At 38.6% G+C, this 19,882-nt stretch overlaps 1 protein-coding gene across 3 annotated transcripts; it reads left to right on the top strand.

The window, feature by feature from the left end:
* The first annotated feature begins 7,702 nt into the window (after positions 1–7,702).
* LOC127448943 (acetylcholine receptor subunit alpha-like) lies at positions 7,703–18,585 on the top strand. 3 transcript variants are annotated; one of them, XM_051711941.1, is made up of 5 exons: positions 7,703–8,342; positions 10,049–10,248; positions 11,602–11,664; positions 12,050–12,130; positions 15,487–15,504. In XM_051711941.1, the coding sequence occupies exons 1-5, from the start codon at positions 8,304–8,306 to the stop codon at positions 15,488–15,490; spliced, it is 387 nt and encodes a 128-aa protein (XP_051567901.1). In that variant the 5' UTR covers positions 7,703–8,303; the 3' UTR covers positions 15,491–15,504. The 3 variants fall into 3 exon arrangements, with proteins under 3 accessions (XP_051567901.1, XP_051567899.1, XP_051567900.1); XM_051711939.1 differs by lacking the exons at positions 7,703–8,342; positions 10,049–10,248 and adding exons at positions 17,587–17,826; positions 18,067–18,585 and having other exon boundaries at positions 11,575–12,130; positions 15,487–15,644; XM_051711940.1 differs by lacking the exons at positions 7,703–8,342; positions 10,049–10,248; positions 11,602–11,664; positions 12,050–12,130 and adding exons at positions 15,228–15,278; positions 17,587–17,826; positions 18,067–18,585 and having other exon boundaries at positions 15,487–15,644.
* Positions 18,586–19,882: the final 1,297 nt, after the last annotated feature.

The following is a 19,882-nucleotide window of genomic DNA, read 5'->3' as shown; positions in this document are numbered from 1 at the left end:
ATGGGGTGGACATGTTTTCTTAAGTGCTGGCTCAAGTAAGAGCAAGGGAGTTATTATATTAATTAATAAACATCTACAATTCAAATGTCTCAAACAGATTAAAGATAAATTAGGAAGAGTCATTATTGTTTTAGTTGAAATTCAAGGGCAAAGGTTGATTCTGGCTAATATTTACGCACCTAACGTTGATGATCAAGGCTTTTTTATAGATCTTGAAGGGATGTTGCAAGCTGCTGGCACCCCTCATGATATAATATTGGGAGGAGACTTTAATCTTTTGATGGACTCAGTCCTTGATCATAGTGAAACAAAAGTGTGTAAGCCCCCTGGAGCAACATTGACGCTTCACAAGATCTGTAAAAATCTTGGTCTTGTAGATATCTGGCGACTTCTGAACCCATCTGGGAGGGATTATACATTTTTTTCATCAGTTCATAAGATTTATTCTAGAATAGATTTATTTTTGTATCTAAGTCCCTCATTTCATCTGTTGTTGATTGCTCAATTGGAAACATCTTAGTCTCAGATCATGCCCTGGTGAACTTAGCGATATTGCCACATACAGAGAAAAAGAAATCATATAGTTGGCGCTTTAATGTATCCCTTTTGCAAAATCCTGATTTCCAACAAATGTTAAAGACTGAAATCAGTGTTTATATGGAGACCAACTGGTCCTCAGTATCCTCTGTGGGCGTGGCTTGGGAGGCACTTAAGGCGATTCTTAGGGGTCGCATCATACAATATGCCTCATTCACCAAAAAATCCAAAGCACGAGAACTCGTGGAGTTGGAAGGAAATATTAAAAGTGCAGAGGCAGAGCTGAAGTGCCGTATGTCATCTGATGGTCTCAGAGAATTGACCCGATTGAAATATAGATATAATACTATTTTATCACAGAAAGTGGAGTTTTGGTTGTTCAGGGCAAGTCATACTTTGAGTCAGGGGACAAAGCAGGGAAGCTTTTGGCTAGATATATAAAACAGAGAGAGTCTTTTTCTATCATTCCCTCAGTGAAATCTGCTGGTGGTGAAATATTTACCTCAGCCATTGATATTATTAATGCTTTTAAAGAATTCTATCTTGATCTTTATAGTTCCACATCTTCGTCTACTGATGAAGATATTAGAAACTTTGTGGAACCATTAGATCTTCCTAAAGCTCTTCTGATAACATCAGGCGTTTCATCAATATCATGTGGTCAGTAGCGAATGATCAGTCTCCGGTCGCTGCCATCTCACTTGACGCCAAAAAGGTGTTTGATATGGGATTATCTTTTTAAGATTTTGGAAAGTATGGGTTTGGGAGTACGTTTATTGGTTGGATTAAGTTACTTTATAGACACCCTGTAGCAGCGGTACAAACAAATGGATTAATTTCAAATGATTTTACTCTGGATAGGGGCAACCGGCAGGGTTGCCCTCTTCCCCCATTATTATTCTGTCTTGCCCTGGAACCATTAGCAGCCGTGATAAGAAAAGATGATGATTTTCCAGGGGTGATTGCGGGAGGTGTGGCGCATAAGCTTCTGCTTTACGCAGATGATATTTTATTATTTGTCTCTGACCCCTCTAGATCTATGCCTTGCCTCCACAGAATTATTAATTCCTTTTCCAAGTTCTCAGGATACAAAGTCAACTGGTCTAAATCCGAAGCTTTGGCTTTGACAGCGTACTGTCCAGTAACGGCCTTCCAGCCAGGTGCCTTCCAGTGGCCCAAACAGGACATTAAGTATTTGTGAATTTTATTCCCAACAAATTTGTCTGATTTAGTCAGAGTTAATTTTGACCCTTTAATAAAACGGTTTTCGAGTGATGTAGTCAGGTGGGCTTCATTACATTTATCGATGATTGGGAAGGTTAATGTTATTAAAATGAACTGTATTCCAAAATGTAACTACTTGCTACAGTCTCTCCCGGTGGATGTCCCCCTCTCTTATTTCAAGCAATTTGATAGCATAGCGAAGTCTTTCATTTGGCATGTTAAGCATCCCAGACTACATTTCAATAAATTACATAGGCCGATTGACAAAGGTGGGCTAGGCCTACCCAAGATTTTGTTTTATTATTATGCATTCGGTCTCAGACATTTGGCTCATTGGTCGCTTCCACCTGAAAGAGCCCCTCCCTGGTTCTGCATTGAACAAGAACTTCTTGCCCCTATTTTGCCATTGTAAAGCCTTTCCATCAAACTGAATAGAGAAGTTAAATCACACCCCATTATTTCACATTTACACTCAGTATGGACAAAAGTGTCCAGAGTGTTTAATTCAGATATTTATCTAAATGTTGCCTCGAGCCTATGGCTAAACCCCAAACTATGCATTAATAAGTCCCCTTTTTGTTGGTCTGAGTGGATTGTGAGGGGGGTTAATACACTCGGTGATCTTTACGAGAGCGGTGTGATGAGATCCTTTGAAAATCTGGTTCAATATTTTGGGATCCCCAGATCTCAGTTTTTTAGGTATCTTCAGTTACGCCATTTGCTCTGTACTATTTTTGGGAGTAGCATACACCCCCCTAAAGCAGCAGATACTCTAGGAGAGGTGATTTCTGCTTTTGGAAAGGGCCATGAGGCATCAGTGTATTACTCCTTATTAATTCAGAGTATGGGGGACGGAGTCTAAACCACTCTCAAGAGATTATGGGAGAAAGATTTACACCTGGAATTGGAGGAGAGAGAATGGGCTAGGATTTTAAAAAACATAAAAACTGCATCGAGAGATGCAAGGGTGCGCCTTATACAATTCAAGATTTTACATCAGTTCTATTGGACCCCCTCTAAATTGTATAGGCTAGACACACCCACCTGCTGGCGTTGCCAATCAGAGGAAGGAGACATGGCCCATGTTTTTTGGTGGTGCGCTGAGATTCAGGAATTTTGGTTGAAGGTACAGAGTGTTCTGTGTGACGTGTTGGGCATTCGGATTTCGTTTTGCCCCAGACTTTTTTTTTTGGGTGATGGGGCGGTCATCGACGTAGGTGATAAATACATAAAAAATTGGGTCCTCACCAGTGCGATGATAGGCAGGCAGATTGTTTTAAGGGGTTGGAAGTCAGTGGGAGCACCCTCAATTCGGGAGTGGTGTGAGGAGATGGGAAGGGTGGCAGCCTTCGAGGAGGTAACGTAGAAGGCTGGGGATATGGGATTCTTTTATTGGGAAATGGGGTAGATACAGGTGCATCTCAATAAATTAGAATGTCGTGGAAAAGTTCATTTATTTCAGTAATTCAACTCAAATTGTGAAACTCGTGTATTAAATAAATTCAGTGCACACAGACTGAAGTAGTTTAAGTCTTTGGTTCTTTTAATTGTGATGATTTTGGCTCACATTTAACAAAAACCCACCAATTCACTATCTCAAAAAATTAGAATACATCATAAGACCAATAAAAAAAACATTTTTAGTGAATTGTTGGCCTTCTGGAAAGTATGTTCATTTACTGTATATGTACTTGTGGCAGCGGGGGCGTGGTCAAGCATCTCTCCGGAGAGAGAAAGCGGTAAGGGCGCTTACTCCTGAGCTAAATTATGTCTAACACCTGTCTCTAATTTCAGTGAGCACGGGGAGAGCGGCATAAAGAGAGCGACACAACGCTCAGAGTGCGAGAGACTGGATATGACAGAGCTGAGCCAGAGTGACCAGACCTGAATAGTGGAAGTTATTTGTAGAAGCAGTGTGTGTGTTAGTGTGGATAGAGTGTATGAACGTAACTATAAAGTGGTGTCGAGGAAGAGGGGAAATAAAAGCGTCACCTGAAAAAGGAAAACTGCTTCACGCGTCCTCTTTTACAGTACTCAATACTTGGTAGGGGCTCCTTTTGCTTTAATTACTGCCTCAATTCGGCGTGGCATGGAGGTGATCAGTTTGTGGCACTGCTGAGTTGGTATGGAAGCCCAGGTTTCTTTGACAGTGGCTTTCAGCTCATCTGCATTTTTTGGTCTCTTGTTTCTCATTTTCCTCTTGACAATACCCCATAGATTCTCTATGGGGTTCAGGTCTGGTGAGTTTGCTGGCCAGTCAAGCACACCAACACCATGGTCATTTAACCAACTTTTGGTGCTTTTGGCAGTGTGGGCAGGTGCCAAATCCTGCTAGAAAATGAAATCAGCATCTTTAAAAAGCTGGTCAGCAGAAGGAAGCATGAAGTGCTCCAAAATTTCTTGGTAAACAGGTGCAGTGACTTTGGTTTTCAAAAAACACAATGGACCAACACCAGCAGATGACATTGCACCCCAAATCATCACAGACTGTGGAAACTTAACACTGAACTTCAAGCAACTTGGGCTATGAGCTTCTCCACCCTTCCTCCAGACTCTAGGACCTTGGTTTCTAAATGAAATACAAAACTTGCTCTCATCTGAAAAGAGGACTTTGGAACACTGGGCAACAGTCCAGTTCTTCTTCTCCTTAGCCCAGGTAAGACACCTCTGACGTTGTCTGTGGTTCAGGAGTGGCTTAACAAGAGGAATACGACAACTGTAGCCAAATTCCTTGACATGTCTGTGTGTGGTGGCTCTTGATGCCTTGACCCCAGCCTCAGTCCATTCCTTGTGAAGTTCACCCAAATTCTTGCATCGATTTTGCTGGACAATCATAAGGCTGCGGTTCTCTCGGTTGGTTGTGCATCTTTTTCTTCCACACTTTTTCCTTCCACTCAACTTTCTGTTAACATGCTTGGATACAGCACTCTGTGAACAGCCAGCTTCTTTGGCAATGAATGTTTGTGACTTACCCTCCTTGTGAAGGGTGTCAATGATTGTCTTCTGGACAACTGTCAGATCAGCAGTCTTCCCCATGATTTTGTAGCCTAGTGAACCAAACTGAGAGACCATTTTGAAGGCTCAGGAAAACTTTGCAGGTGTTTTGAGTTGATTAGCTGATTGGCATGTCAAAATATTCTAATTTTTTGAGATAGTGAATTGGTGGGTTTTTGTTAAATGTGAGCCAAAATCATCACAATTAAAAGAACCAAAGACTTAAACTACTTCAGTCTGTGTGCATTGAATTTATTTAATACACGAGGTTCAAAATTTGAGTTGAATTACTGAAATAAATGAACTTTTCCACGACATTCTAATTTATTGAGATGCACCTGTATTTGACGTTTTTGGGGGGGCTCTCGCAGTGGGTCTGTGGAGAGAGAGGTATAGTTTAGAGTTGTATGTTTATTATAGGTGTATGTGTGTATGTATGTATATATGTATGTATATATATATATATGTGTGTGTGTGTGTGTATATATGTGTGTATGTATGTATGTATATATATGTATATTTGTATGTATATATGTGTATATATATATATATATATATATATATATATATATATATATATATATATATATATATATGTATATGTATGTGTGTATATTTATATATATATATATTTATTTATTATTTTATTCTCTGTAAATGCGTGCACTTATGTAAGACCACTGGGATGTTCGTTTGGGGTTGGGTGGGGTTCGTGATTGAGCAGGGGAAGTAGTGGGAGTTTATGTTGAATCATTATATATATCTTTTGTTTTTCTTTGTTTTGAAAATTAATAAAAATGTTAATCACTAATGAGAAGAAACGGAAGAAAAGGAAAAGAGGCTCATTATGTCTCCTGTCATTGTTTGGGGTAAATAAAATATACAGTATATTGAACCTCAATTGTTTGAGACTGCAAAAAGTTTTCAAAAATAGAAAGAAATCCTTAGCATTGCATGATCCCAGGCTACTACATTTTGAAAAACTTACATTACAGTAAGTTAAGCCTTACAGTATTCCCGGTATGTCTATAATCCATGGGCATTGAACTTGGAGCATTGTGCCTGTTGACACTTCTGCTACATTTACACTGAGATGTTCATGGTTGCTGTAGCATGTAGAGCACTTGTAAGCAGCTTCTGTTAGTCAATCCTGACGTAGGAGGTGAAACCTGTCCGAATATGCTTGGGAAAGCAATCCAGGAGTCTAAGGTTCTGAGCATGCAGAGGGCATAGGAGGAGAGAGAACGAGTGAGATCTTGCGCATGCAAAAAATGTATTAATATTTGCAAGAATATACTGAGTTCAAGCGCGTACTTTTTATGCGCTCAAAATATAATTTTGCACGCTCCAAATACAATTTAGCGCGTCAGAATTTTGGCACATATGTAACTACATATAGCACGTGCTGCAATATTTGTCTCACGCTGGGGCTGTTGACAGCTGCAAGCCCTTGAGGTTCAAGTGACAGACAGGATGCACGGATCTTACAAACTATTTAATTATTCAAGGGACTTCGCGGACGTTATCACTTCTGGAGATTAATAACTTTTTATTGTTTTTTCAAATAATTTCTCTTTCTTTGGTTGGTGAGTAACCACTTTGTTTTCTATTGGTACAAGGTATCTGTGAAATATACAGCAAACCCCTTAATTACTATAAACTGATAAAATAGGTTTCTGTTTAACTGCTATATAAGCCAACACGGTGAGAGACAGGGTGTCTATTTAGAAATAACCTCTATGAGTACTGCAGTGCAGTACGTAAATAATCATTCTTTTCTATCCAAGCTTTTCATGACGAACTGACACAAGTTAGTTTTCAGCTAGAGTCATATGTTGACGAGGTGCTTTTAAATTCTTTTAAGATTTTTCAGATTAACAATTTTTATTGATTCATATATTTGAATTTAGAAAAACAAAACATATATACACAAAATCAATTACCCCTCCCCCTCACAATCCCCAATCCCACCCTGGCCCCCCAAAATTATTTTAAGATTTTTAAACTCTTTTAAAAGTTACGGAGGCTCTGAACTGCACGGTGGAAAAAATAAATAAATAAATAAATAAGAGTGGGAAAAAGAAAAAAAAAAAAATTGTGTCTAAGTCTTAATGTTTGTTCTCTCTTCCTAAAATTTTTTTTCTCTCTTGATTTTTTTTTTTTTTCTCTCTTAAAAAAAGTTTTTTTAAGAGAGAGAAAAAAATAATAATTTAAGACTTAGGCTCAGGAAGGAACTGAGACACAAATTATTAATATTTTTATTTTATTTTATTTTTTTCACCGTGCGGTTCAGAGCCTCCGTAGGCTACTGTATGTGGAATGCCCTGTTTGATTGACAGGTGCAAATACGCGGCCTGTTGGTCTCATTCAAGCGGTTTGTGGCTAATATGAGACCACGATGAGCGTGTCAGTGGCCTATTATGTGGGTCAATCGGTAATATTTTTGGACTTTATTATTATTATTATGATTATTATTATTATTATTTTTTTTTTTTTTTGCATTTTATTTATTTTCTTGGTACAAATTCAGTGAAGTGCCTCAGGGACATGACAAAATTCTTGGTATAAGATAAAAAGAAGATATTCTTTTATGACAAAGATTAATTTAATGCAATAATTAATTTCATTCAATGGACCTATAAACATAATATAAAAAGCTTTTAACATTTAATTTTTGTGAACCACCACTTAAGAAGTCTGGGGGACTGAAATATTACCGAATCCCAAGAATGACTCATTTGCTATTTGCCGACAAATATTTGCTTCAAGTTATCCATTTCTGGAATTTCTATGTTTATGTTTATTTTTAAGACCAACCTCTGAAGCTGCAGTATGTATTATGCAGGATGAATTGATACAGTGGGTAAAAAAGTTCGGTTGATGTGTTTATTGAAAATAGATACACCAGTGGGATTATATGCTCACTCATTCACTCACCTGTGTGAGCCCAGGCATCAGACTGCATATTCAGATTTATGGTAGAATGGTACTGAAATGTGGAAATCAGATCATCCCACAAGATAATGTAGCAAAATCTCTCATAAACTTGCTTTTGTTCTTGTTAAATGGCTCTGTGTGTATTCAAAAAGGAAGGAGAGGAAGAGGGCCTGTGCCAGCCCTGAAAAACAAGGAATAGAAATATGTAATAAGACCGTAATTATTTTCTCCTGCTTCATTGTCTCCACACCATAGTTCAGAAATGAAGAAACAAAAATATCCTCAATTCCATGACCTACTGAAACCCAGTTACGTGATAAAGCCAATTATTTGCGACTATTTCTTTCAATCCTGGTTAAAAACAGTAGTTTCACATTCCTCAAACTTAGATTTGTTGGAACAGATGCATAATTTGCGTGTCTTTGTGTTAATGTGTGTTCTTGAGTTTCACACGCAGTTGCTTGCCTCCATCAACTTTAATCCTGTGTGCGGTTGGGGATGGATGTTTGTGTGTGAATAAGAAGAGTGGAGTGACAACTCATTCTCACAGAACAACTAACCAGTGTGTGTTTGTGTGTGTTGCAGGACCAGCGCTGTGCTCGGAAGATGAGATGAGATTAGTAAAGACTCTGTTTACAGGAGATAACAAGGTGGTCTTTCCTGTCAGCCATTTTAAATATCCAGTGGTCGTCACTGTAGGACTACAACTCATTCAGCTTATCAGTGTGATAAATTCTCTCTCTTCAATTCAGTTTCAGAAAACTTTAGAAAAAGCCGAAGGGTGTTAACATTGCAATGTTGTTGACATAAACATGCATACACACAAATACATTTATTTGGTGTATTTTTTAGGTTCCCGTAACAAAGTAATATCACAAATGAGATGCAAATAGAGACTTTCGCTTAAAGGTTAAGTGCGTATTTTCTGCACTACCAAATAGATTTGCAAAAAGAATTAATGTTTTCAAGCAAGTTTCTCAAGCACTCCCTGTTTAGGGCATGAGTTTCAGGCAGCCATTGTTGCTCTGAGCCAATGTTGCTATGTTGGGCTGGATGGGGTGCTCAAACGAACAGAGCAATGTTTCACTTTTTGGGTTTATTAACCAATGAATGTCTTAGAATTGTCTCTGCATATTAATCTGGAATATGAGAAAAAATACTCACTTTACCTTTAAATGGATAGTTCACCCAAAAATAAAAATCCTCTCATCATTTACTCACCCTCATGCCATCACAGATGTGTATAAATTTCTTTCTTCTGCAGAACACAAACGAAGATTTTTAGAACAAGATTTCAGCTCTGTAGGTCCATACAATGCAAGTGAATGGTGACCAGACCTTTGAAACTCCAAAAGCACATAAAGACAGCATAAAAGTAATCCATATGACTCCAGTGGTGAAATCCATGTCTTCAGAAGGAATATGATAAGTGTGGGTGAGAAACATCTATATTTAAGTCAATTTTTACTATGAATCCCCACTTTTACATGCTTATTCTTTTGTTTTTGGCGATTTGCATTCTTTGTGCATATCGCCATCTACTGGGCAGGGAGTAGAATTTATTGTAATAAAGGACTTAAATATTGATCTGTTTCTCACCCACACTTATCAGATCACTTCTGAAGATATGGATTTAACCAGTGGAGTCTTATTATGGATTACTTTTATGCTCACTTTATGTGCTTTTTGGAGCCTAAAAATGTTGGTACCTATTCATGTGCATTGTGAGGACCTACTGAGCTGAAATATTCTTCTAAAAATCTTCATTTGTGTTTAGCAAAATAAAGAAAGTCATACTTATTTTGGATGGCATGGGGATGAGTAAATGATGAGAGAACTTTCATTTTTGGATGAAACACAGTATTACTCTAACTGGAGTTGTACATTTTCTAATGAAAATGTGATGATAATGTGATGAAATATATATATACTTTTTTGATGAAAATGTGAGTGGTACTTGCCCGTACAAAATGTAATGCAAGGGAAGTTGTGGCTGGTTGTCAGGGTGTAGCCATGCAGATGCTAGGGTGTTCTGGGTGGTTGCCAAGTGGTTAGTAACCAGCCAAAATGAAAGATCCCTCCCCCAAGTCCTGATCTCTAGATATGGCCTGGGTCTTTCCTTTAATGTAAGTCTATGGCATGATTTGAGGTATCATTCATGTGTGCAGTACATACGGTAAGGGAAGAGTTATGCACCACGTTTATCATGTTTGTTTAAATCCCCATCCCTAAGTAGTATGAGCAATAGCAATAGGAATGCTTGCCTTAGTGCTATTTAAAAAGCCACACTTAAACATCTGCATTGAGCTAAGCTATATGAGCCAAGCTATTAATGAATCTTTTTGTGTATGTGTAGGACAATGACAGGCCAGACCTCAGTAACTTCATGGAGAGTGTAGAGTGGGTGATGAAGGACTACAGGAACTGGAAGCATTGGGTGTATTACGCTTGCTGTCTGGAAACGCCTTCCTATCTACTTCATTGTCAGCGTCATCATCCCTTGCAAGTTGTTCTCCTTTCTTACTGGCCTTGTGTTCTATCTGCCCACAGACTCTGGTGAGCCACTGTGTGTGATTTTGTTAGAGAGAGAGAGAGAGAGAGAGAGAGAGAGAGAGAGAGAGAGAGCGAAAGAGAGAGTGAGAGAGAGAGTGAGTGTGTGTGTGTTGTGCACATGTGTGAAGGGGTGGGCGATATTACCAAACTCTTATATCACAAAAAAAATTCAACAAATTTAACAAAAAAATGGTTTATGTATTAAATAACATTCGGTAATGCCTATGTTTTGAAAATCTAGTGAATAAAATACTTTACAAATGACAGATACTTTATATTTTATTATTTTCTCTTTATGATTGGAACTTCTTGGACTCAGTTGAATTCAAATGAATGATTGGTTAAAAACAAAAGACTTCTGAACGTGTTCATAAAGTGTTCTCGGATTTATTCATTTCAACCTAAAAGTTTGGTGTTGATTTAATATGAATGTACATGAATGCATATACATTTTTGGGGTTTAATATTAATGTAACATTTCGTTTTAATTACCTATTGTATTCAAAAGTTAATTTAAAATGGTTCTGTAATATGAAAACTGAATTTTCAAAAGTATGAATATTCCATATAGTGTCTCAATTAATATGACATCAATAGCTGCATGCATAATGATTATAAAAGAATTAGCAAAATGTCAAAAAAATACTTTTAGATGTTTAGCAAGTCACACTGGAGGACATCAACATTCCTAAAGCATTACATATCAACTACCCATATACATACACTATATGGCCAAAAGTTTGTGGACACTCCCTTCTAATTAACGAATTTGGTTACTCCATTAAATCCAGTAAAGAAAAATCTTAATGTTTCTTTATGTAATGGCTTGGGCTTTGTGTGCTTCCAAATTTGTGGCAACTGTTTGGGGATAGCCCTTTTCTGTTCCAGCATGACAATGCCCTTGTGAACAAAAGTGAGGTCCATAAAGAAATGGTTTACTGTGTCTGGCGTGGAAGAAATTGACTGGCCTGCACAAAGCCCAGACCTGAACCCCATTGATCACTGTTGGGGTGAACTGGAACAGCAACTGTAAGTCAGACCCCATCGACCAACATCAGTTCCTGACCTCACTGATAGCCTTGTGTCTGAATGAGAGCAAATCCCTGCAGCCATGTTACTACATACAGTATAGTGGAAAGCCTTCCCAAAAGAGTGGAAGCTGTTATTACAGCAAAGGGGGAAATTGATGCCTAAGGTTTTGAAATTAAATGTTCATCAAGCACATATGGTGTCCACAGACTTTTGGCCATATAGTGTATCATTATGACTTTCACATTATGATTTTGCATATGATATTATCAGCATATTTATCACCAGGTTCATTGTTAATCTCCTATCTAATTTTCCTGTAAACAGGTGCCCAACTTCTGGCTGTGATGGTCCAGGTCATGTGACAGGAAACTATGCATCTCATAGAAGGTGAGATTAATTAGACGGCAAGACTCTCTGTAGAATAATCAAGAAGCATAGACAATGGTACATAAACTGTAATGCTTGTATTTTATTGTGTAATGTCTATATTCAAACAGATAGTGAAGTCTAATTTTAGACATGAGACTATAACAGACTGGACATCACTCAAATGGTTTAAATATTCATATTTAAAACGAGGTAACCACCACAGAATATATGCTTTGTGGTATTTCACGACTGCCGAGGTAATGACATCTTTTCAATACAAACACAACAGGTGTCAAAGCCTGAAACATCACGCCATAAACTCCATGACCATATCATTCCCACGCACATGTCTGCACGCTTGAACTTGTGAAAGGTTCCTCAAATATGTCATGTTTCTTTCCAGTTTGTCAGGCTGCCCTCATGCCAGAAAAGGAGCCTTGAAGCTCACGCCAAGCAAGGAAGACAAAGAGGAGCCAGAGATGAAGTAAGACAGCACATAAACAATGACAACCAAGTGTTAAGTGTTCATATTCAGACTTGTGTGAATCAACAAGGTCCTAGTGCACATAAAATGTCTTTTAATAGAGCATCATTTTGCAAAACACTTCTTAAAGGAATGTTTTGTGTTCAACACAAGTTGAGCTCAATCGACTGCATTTACAGTACATCCGGAAAGTATTCACAGCGCTTCACTTTTTCCACATTTTGTTATGTTACAGCCTTATTCCAAAATGGATTAAATTCATTATTTTCCTCAAAATTCTTCAAACAATACCCCATAATGACAACGTGAAAGAAGTTTGTTTGAAATCTTTGCAAATTTATTAAAAATAAAAAACAAAAAAAATCACATGTACATAAGTATTCACAGCCTTTGCCATGAAACTCAAAATTGAGCTCAGGTGCATCCTGTTTCCACTGATCATCCTTGAGATGTTTCTACAACTTGACTGGAGTCCACCTGTGGTAAATTCAGTTGATTGGACATGATTTGGAAAGGCACACACCTGTCTATATAAGGTCACACAGTTAACAGTGCATGTCAGAGCACAAACCAAGCCATGAAGTCCAAGGAATTGTCTGTAGACCTCCGAGACAGGATTGTATCGAGGCACAGATCTGGGAAAGGGTACAGAAAAATTTCTGCAGCATTGAAGGTCCCAATGAGCACAGTGGCCTCCATCATCTGTAAATGGAAGAAGTTTGGAACCACCAGGACTCTTCCTAGAGCTGGCCACCTGGCCAAACTGAGCGATCGGGGGAGAAGGGCCTTAGTCAGGGAGGTGACCAAGAACCCGATGGTCACTCTGACAGAGCTCCAGCATTTCTCTGTGGAGAGAGGAGAACCTTCCAGAAGAACAACCATCTCTGCAGCACTCCACCAATCAGGCCTGTATGGTAGAGTGGCCAGACGGAAGCCACTCCTCAGTAAAAGGCACATGACAGCCCACCTGGAGTTTGCCAAAAGGCACCTGAAGGACTCTCAGACCATGAGAAACAAAGATTGAACTCTTTGGCCTGAATGACAAGCGTCATGTCTGGAGGAAACCAGGCACCGCTCCTCGCCTGGCCAATACCATCCCTACAGTGAAGCATGGTGGCGGCAGCATCATGCTGTGGGGATGTTTTTCAGCGACAGGAACTGGGAGACTAGTCAGGATTGATGGAAAGATGAATGCAGCAATGTACAGAGACATCCTTGATGAAAACCTGCTCCAGAGCGCTCTGGACCTCAGACTGGGGCGAAGGTTCATCTTCCAACAGGACAACGACCCTAAGCACACAGCCAAGATAACAAAGGAGTGGCTCCGGGACAACTCTGTGAATGTTGTTGAGTGGCCCAGCCAGAGCCCATACTTGAACCCGATTGAACATCTCTGGAGAGATCTGAAAATGGCTGTGCACCGACGCTCCCCATCCAACCTGATGGAGCTTGAGAGGTCCTGCAAAGAAGAATGGGAGAAACTGCCCAAAAATAGGTGTGCCAAGCTTGTAGCATCATACTCAAAAAGACTTGAGGCTGTAATTGGTGCCAAAGGTGCTTCAACAAAGTATTGAGCAAAGGCTGTGAATACTTATGTACATGTTTTTTTTTATTTTTTATTAATTTGCAAAGATTTCAAACAAACTTCTTTCATGTTGTCATTATGGGGTATTGTTTGTAGAATTTTGAGGAAAATAATGAATTTAATCCATTTTGGAATAAGGCTGTAACATAACAAAACGTGGAAAAAGTGAAGTGCTGTGAATACTTTCCGGATGCACTGTATGGTAAACTTATGGGTTACAGTGAGGCAGTGGAAGTCGTGGAAATGTTCAGAACTAACATTTTAAATGGATAGGTCTGTCTTTAAATTCTAAATGGATGAGTCGAGCTTGAAGCCGATATACGTTATGTAGCCAACATAGGCACACGTTATTTTAATTCTTTATTAATGCATCATGTTGCTTTTCAACTGTAAACAATGTTAACTCAGCTTTGTGTTGTGCCTAATAACACACCTTACATCTTCATCCTTGTCTTGTTGTTTGGAACACGTCACTCTCTGTATTTTCGCATTCCTTCGCGTTTCTTTGTCGCTCTCGCGTGTAATGACTTAAATATTGATTTGTTTCTCACCCATACCTATCATACCGCTCCTGAAGATATTGATTTAACCACTGGAGTCTTATGGATTACTTTTATTCTGATTTATGTGATTTTTGGAGCTTCACAATTTTGACACCCATTCACTTGCATTGTGTGGACCAAAAGAGCTGAGATATTCTTCAAAAAAATCTTAATTTGAGTTCTGCAGATGAAAGAAAGTCATACACATCTGGGATGGCATAAGGGTGAGAAAATGATGAGAGCATTTTTTTTTTTTTTTTTTTTTTTTTTTTGAGTGAACTATTCCTTTAACGGCTTTTCCAATCTATGTAAGTGTTGTGTGCATGCCTTTTTGTTTTGACCTCAAAAGCAGAGACTAATGTGATTATTTTTACGTCTCATGTAAATGCGGTTTTCTTGCTTTGTTGGAGTTTTTAACAAGTTGATTTTTGGGAGTAATCAGCATATTGGTGTGCATGTAAACAAGCTCATTTACTCACCCTTATGCCATCTCAAACTTGTATAACTTTATTTCTCCTGCAGAGCACAAACAAATATTTTTTGATGGAGATATGAGGTTTTTGTCCATATATTGCAAGTCAATGGGATCCAACACTTTCAAGCTCCAAAAACGACATAAAGGCATTATAGAGGGAATTCATAAAACAAGAGTGGTCTAATCCATGTCTTCTGAAGGGATTTGATTGGTTTTGGGTGAGATATAGACCTAAATGTAGCTCCTTTTTCACTATAATTCTTGACATCTGCAGTCTCCTTTGCACGATCACGCATGGCTCAGCTAATGTGTCAAACCCAAGGAAGTATAATCGAGCTTTAAATCATGAACTTGCCAAGGACACTGCAGATGTCAAGTTTTATAGTGAAAAAGGAGTTACATTTTGGTCTGTGTTTAACCCAAAACAGATAGTATCGCTTGGCAAGACATGGATTAAACCTCTCTAGTTGGATGGATTTCCTTTATGCTGCCATTATGTGCTTTTTGGAGCTTGAAAACATTGGACCTCATTGACTTGAACTGTAGGTATGTATTCACATCGTATCTTTATCAAAATATGCTTGTGTTCTGCAAAAGAAAGAAAGTCATACGAGTTTGAGACGACATCAGAGTGAGTAAATTATGAAAGAATTGTCATTTTGAGGTGAACTATTCCTTTAAGTAAAGTAATTATCTTTGAACTATCATGTACTTCCCTGTGTCTCTGTCTTATGGTGCATCTCTGTGTGTGTAGGTGAGAAGATGACCCTCAGTATCTCTGTCCTGCTCTCTCTGACTGTGTTCTTGCTGGTGATTGTTGAGATGATCCCCTCCACCTCCAGCGCCGTTCCACTCATTGGCAAATACATGCTCTTCACCATGATCTTTGTCAACGCCTCCATCATCATCACTGTGATTGTCATTAACACACACCACCGCTCCCTCAGCACAGACACCATGCCCGCTTGGTCCAATTGTGCTCAAAAGTTTGCATATGCTTGCAGAAATTGTGATATTTTGGCATTGATTTTGAAAATATGAACTGATCATGCAAAAAAACTGTCTTTTATTTAAGGATAGTGACCATATGAAGCCATTTATCATCACATAGTTGTTTGGCTCCTTTTTAAATCATAATGATAACAGAAAACACCCAAATGGCCCTGATCAAAAGTTTACATACCCTTGAATGTTTGGCCTTGTTACAGACACAAAAGGTTACACACACAGGTTTAAATGGCAATTAAAGGTTAATTTCCCACACCTGTAGCTTTTAAAATTGCAATTAGTGCCTGTGCATAAATAGTCAATGAGTTTGTTAGCTCTCACGTGGATGCAGGCTAGATACTGAGTCATGGGTAGCAGAAAAGAACTGTCAAAAGATCTGCGTAACAAGGTAATGGAACTTTTTAAAGATGGAAAAGGATATAAAAAGATATCCAAAGCCTTGAAAATGCCAGTCAGTACTGTTCAATCACTTATTAAGAAGTGGAAAATTCAGGGATCTCTTGATACCAAGCCAAGGTCAGGTAGACCACGAAAGATTTCAGCCACAACTGCCAGAAGAATTGTTCAGGATACAAAGAAAAACCCACAAGTAACCTCAGGAGAAATACAGGCTGCTCTGGAAAAATACAGTGTGGTTGATTCAAGGAGCACAATACGACGATACTTGAACAAAAATGAGCAGCATGGTCGAGTTGCCAGAAAGAAGCCTTTACTGCACCAATGCCACAAAAAAGCCCAGTTACAATATGCCCGACAACACCTTGACACGCCTCGCAGCTTCTGGCACACTGTAATTTGGAGTGACGAGACCAAAATAGAGCTTTATGGTCACAACCATAAGCGCTACGTTTGGAGAGGGGTCAACAAGGCCTATAGTGAAAAGAATACCATCCCCACTGTGAAGCATGGTGGTGGCTCACTGATGATTTGGGGGTGTGTGAGCTCTAAAGGCATAAGGAAATCTTGTGAAAATTGATGGCAAGATGAATGCAGCATGTTATCAGAAAATACTGGCAGACAATTTACATTCTTCTGCACGAAAGCTGCGCATGGGACGCTCTTGGACTTTCCAGCACGACAATGACACTAAGCACAAGGCCAAGTTGACCCTCCAGTGGTTACAGCAGAAAAAGGTGAATCTTCTGGAGTGGCCATCACAGTCTCCTGACCTTAATATCATCGAGCCACTCTGGGGAAATCTCAAATGTGCAGTTAATGCAAGACGACCAAAGATTTTGCATGACCTGGAGGCATTTTGCCAAGATGAATGGGCAGCTATACCACCTGCAAGAATTTGGGGCCTCATAGACAACTATTACAAAAGACTGCATGCTGTCATTGATGCTAAAGGGGGCAATACACAGTATTAAGAGCTAAGGGTATGCAGACTTTTGAACAGGGGTCATTTCATTTTTTTCTTTGTTGCCATGTTTTGTTTTATGATTGTGCCATTCTGTTATAACCTACAGTTGAATATGAATCCCATAAGAAATAAAAGAAATGTGTTTTGCCTGCTCACTCATGTTTTCTTTAAAAATGGTACATACTATATTACCAATTCTCCAATGGTATGCAAACTTTTGAGCACCACTGTAAATATGGGAAGATGCTGTCAATTGATCATAACTTTTATTGAACCCGAAATATTCCTGTAAGCATAAGCCTTCTTTAGATTCAAAGGTTTTTAAGATCATGCAAAACATTAATTCAGTCAAGTGTATCCAAACTTTTAACTGTAAGTGTATTTTAGATATTTTTTGACTTACACTAAGCCATTGGTAAACCTGTTGAAATATCTAGTTGGATCAGAGATGCACATTGATTTTGACTCCCCTCTTTCTCACAGATCTTCATAGACACCATCCCAAACCTGATGTTTTTCTCTGCGGTGAAGCGATCATCACAGGAATGGCAGAAAATGCGTCTCTTTCTTGTCGATTTTGACATCTCTGACATTTCAGGGAAACCCATGCCAGCCTCTGTCACTTACCACTCTCCCATAACCAAAAATCCAGATGTACGTAGTGCCATCGAGGGTGTTAAATACATCGCAGACACCATGAAAAGCGGCGAGGAGTCCAACAGTGTGAGAACATTTATCTCTGGCCCTATCATCCTTTCGCAATCTTTACAGTATATTTCTCATGCTTTCTTTCACCTCGTTTCTACCCTCTCCCTTTCTCAATTCCTATTTTTCCTGACACATTTGCTACCTCTTTGAAACTCTGCCTTGGAGCTTTCTGAATTATCTATCCCTTATTTATCTTCCTCAACTCCCTACATCTGACCACCTCTGCTTTTTTTTCCTCTTTCTCTTTTCTTCTAGGCTGCAGAGGAATGGAAGTTTGTCGCTATGGTACTGGATCACATTCTTCTTTGTGTGTTCATGGCAGTGTGTATTACTGGCACAGTCGGGGTCTTTGCCGGATGCCTGATCGAGCTCAGCATGCTGTGAGAGTCCAAAGGCCCAAAAGAAGCCACAGGGACTGCAGTGAAATGCCAGCCTCAGCCGGACTGTAGCAAAGTGCCTGCTCAGACCAGATGTGAATGGAACAGTGAGATTAGTCAACAACTGGAAAATTAGACACACACATTCACAGATGTTTTCCCCCATTTACAGTGTTTCTGTATCACAGCTGCTCACTCCTTCCTCCCAGATTGTCAGTATACTGTATTCACATGTATCTGCAGAACTTGACAGAATGGATCTGACCGTAAAGACGGCATTATTTTATGTAGAAGTAGATTATTGTATTCTGTTTACTCTTAGATTTTCCCCTGTTTTATTTTGGCTTTTTTGAAGACGACGGTTGTTGGTCTGTTACTTGAATGGCTTGACATATAGAAAGAGAAGAAATTGTATAAACTGTATTTGATTGTATAAAACAGCATATTAAACAAGAAATAAACCTAAAGAACATCAAATAAATGGAAATGGTTGTAGTTAATGATGTTGTATATGCATTTTCCTGACTGTTTATCCCTCTGTGTTTGTATTTGACCAAATTACTACAAATATTTAATTACGTTTCTTTCTGTTTTGGAGGCTTTTATGATTAATCATGCTGGTGTTTTTTTTTCTTTTTTTTTCTAGTGCTTCCTTTAAAGGGATAGCTCACCAAAAAATGAAAATTCATTCATCATTGACACCCTCAAGCCATCCCAGATGTGTATGATTATCTTTCTTTTGCAGAACACTAATGAAGATTTTTAGAAGAATATTTCAGCTCTGTAGGTCCATACAATGCAAGTGAATGGTGACCAGAACACACAAGTTTCATAAAGCACATAAAGGCGGCATAAAAGTAATCCAGATGACACCAGTGGTTAAATCCATGTCTTCAGAAGCGATATGATAGGTGTGTGTGAGAAACAGATCAATATTTAAGTCTTTTTTTACTATAAATTTCTACATTTGAACAGCCCCAACCAGTAGGTGGCTGACTGTGACAGAGAAAGTGTAGATTTACAGAAGAAAGGATGTTAATATTGATCTGTTTCTCACCCACACCTATCATTTTGCTTTAGAAGATATGGATTTAACCACTGGAGTCTTATGAATTTATTTTACGCTGCCTTTATGTGCTTTTTGGAACTTCAAAGTTCTGGTCACCATTCACTTGTATTGTATGGACCTACAGAGCTGAAATATTCTTCTAAAAATCTTTTATTTGTGATCTGCAGAAGAAGGAAAGTCATAAACATCTGGGATGTCATGAGGGGGAGTACATAATGAGAGAATTGTCATTTTTGGGTGGACTATTCCTTTAACAAATTACTTGAAAATAACTAGAACCACTTTACACATACTCAGATGTACCCAGATGCATAGGCATAAATATAACATAATATAACATAACATGTTTTTATTTATTTTTTTATTTTTTTATTCAGCAATATGTACATACAATATATATAAACAAGTTAACCAAATCAACAAGAGTGGAGGGTAAAACAAACAAACACACACACACACACAAACCCAAGTCTTACAGATATTAATCATTCTAACACAAATTACTTGGATATTTTTCCAGAGGATCACACATTAGGCCGACCTCATATTAATTTAGAATACCATTTAAGCTATATGCAGCTTCTCCATTTTAAGATGACTGACAGCCTCATTAACCCATTCTTTG

Source organism: Myxocyprinus asiaticus, chromosome 12, assembly GCF_019703515.2.
Source record: "Myxocyprinus asiaticus isolate MX2 ecotype Aquarium Trade chromosome 12, UBuf_Myxa_2, whole genome shotgun sequence".
Lineage (NCBI taxonomy): Eukaryota > Metazoa > Chordata > Actinopteri > Cypriniformes > Catostomidae > Myxocyprinus > Myxocyprinus asiaticus.
This window is presented reverse-complemented; position numbering and strand designations above follow the sequence as displayed.

Coding starts and splice junctions, on each gene's coding strand:
- LOC127448943 (XM_051711939.1), top strand. CDS start 15,495: ATGACCCTCAGTATCTCTGTCCTGCTCTCTCTGACTGTGTTCTTGCTG. Junction 15,645..17,586: donor ACGCCTCCATCATCATCACT/GTGATTGTCATT, acceptor TCTTTCTCACAG/ATCTTCATAGACACCATCCC. Junction 17,827..18,066: donor GCGGCGAGGAGTCCAACAGT/GTGAGAACATTT, acceptor CTTTTCTTCTAG/GCTGCAGAGGAATGGAAGTT.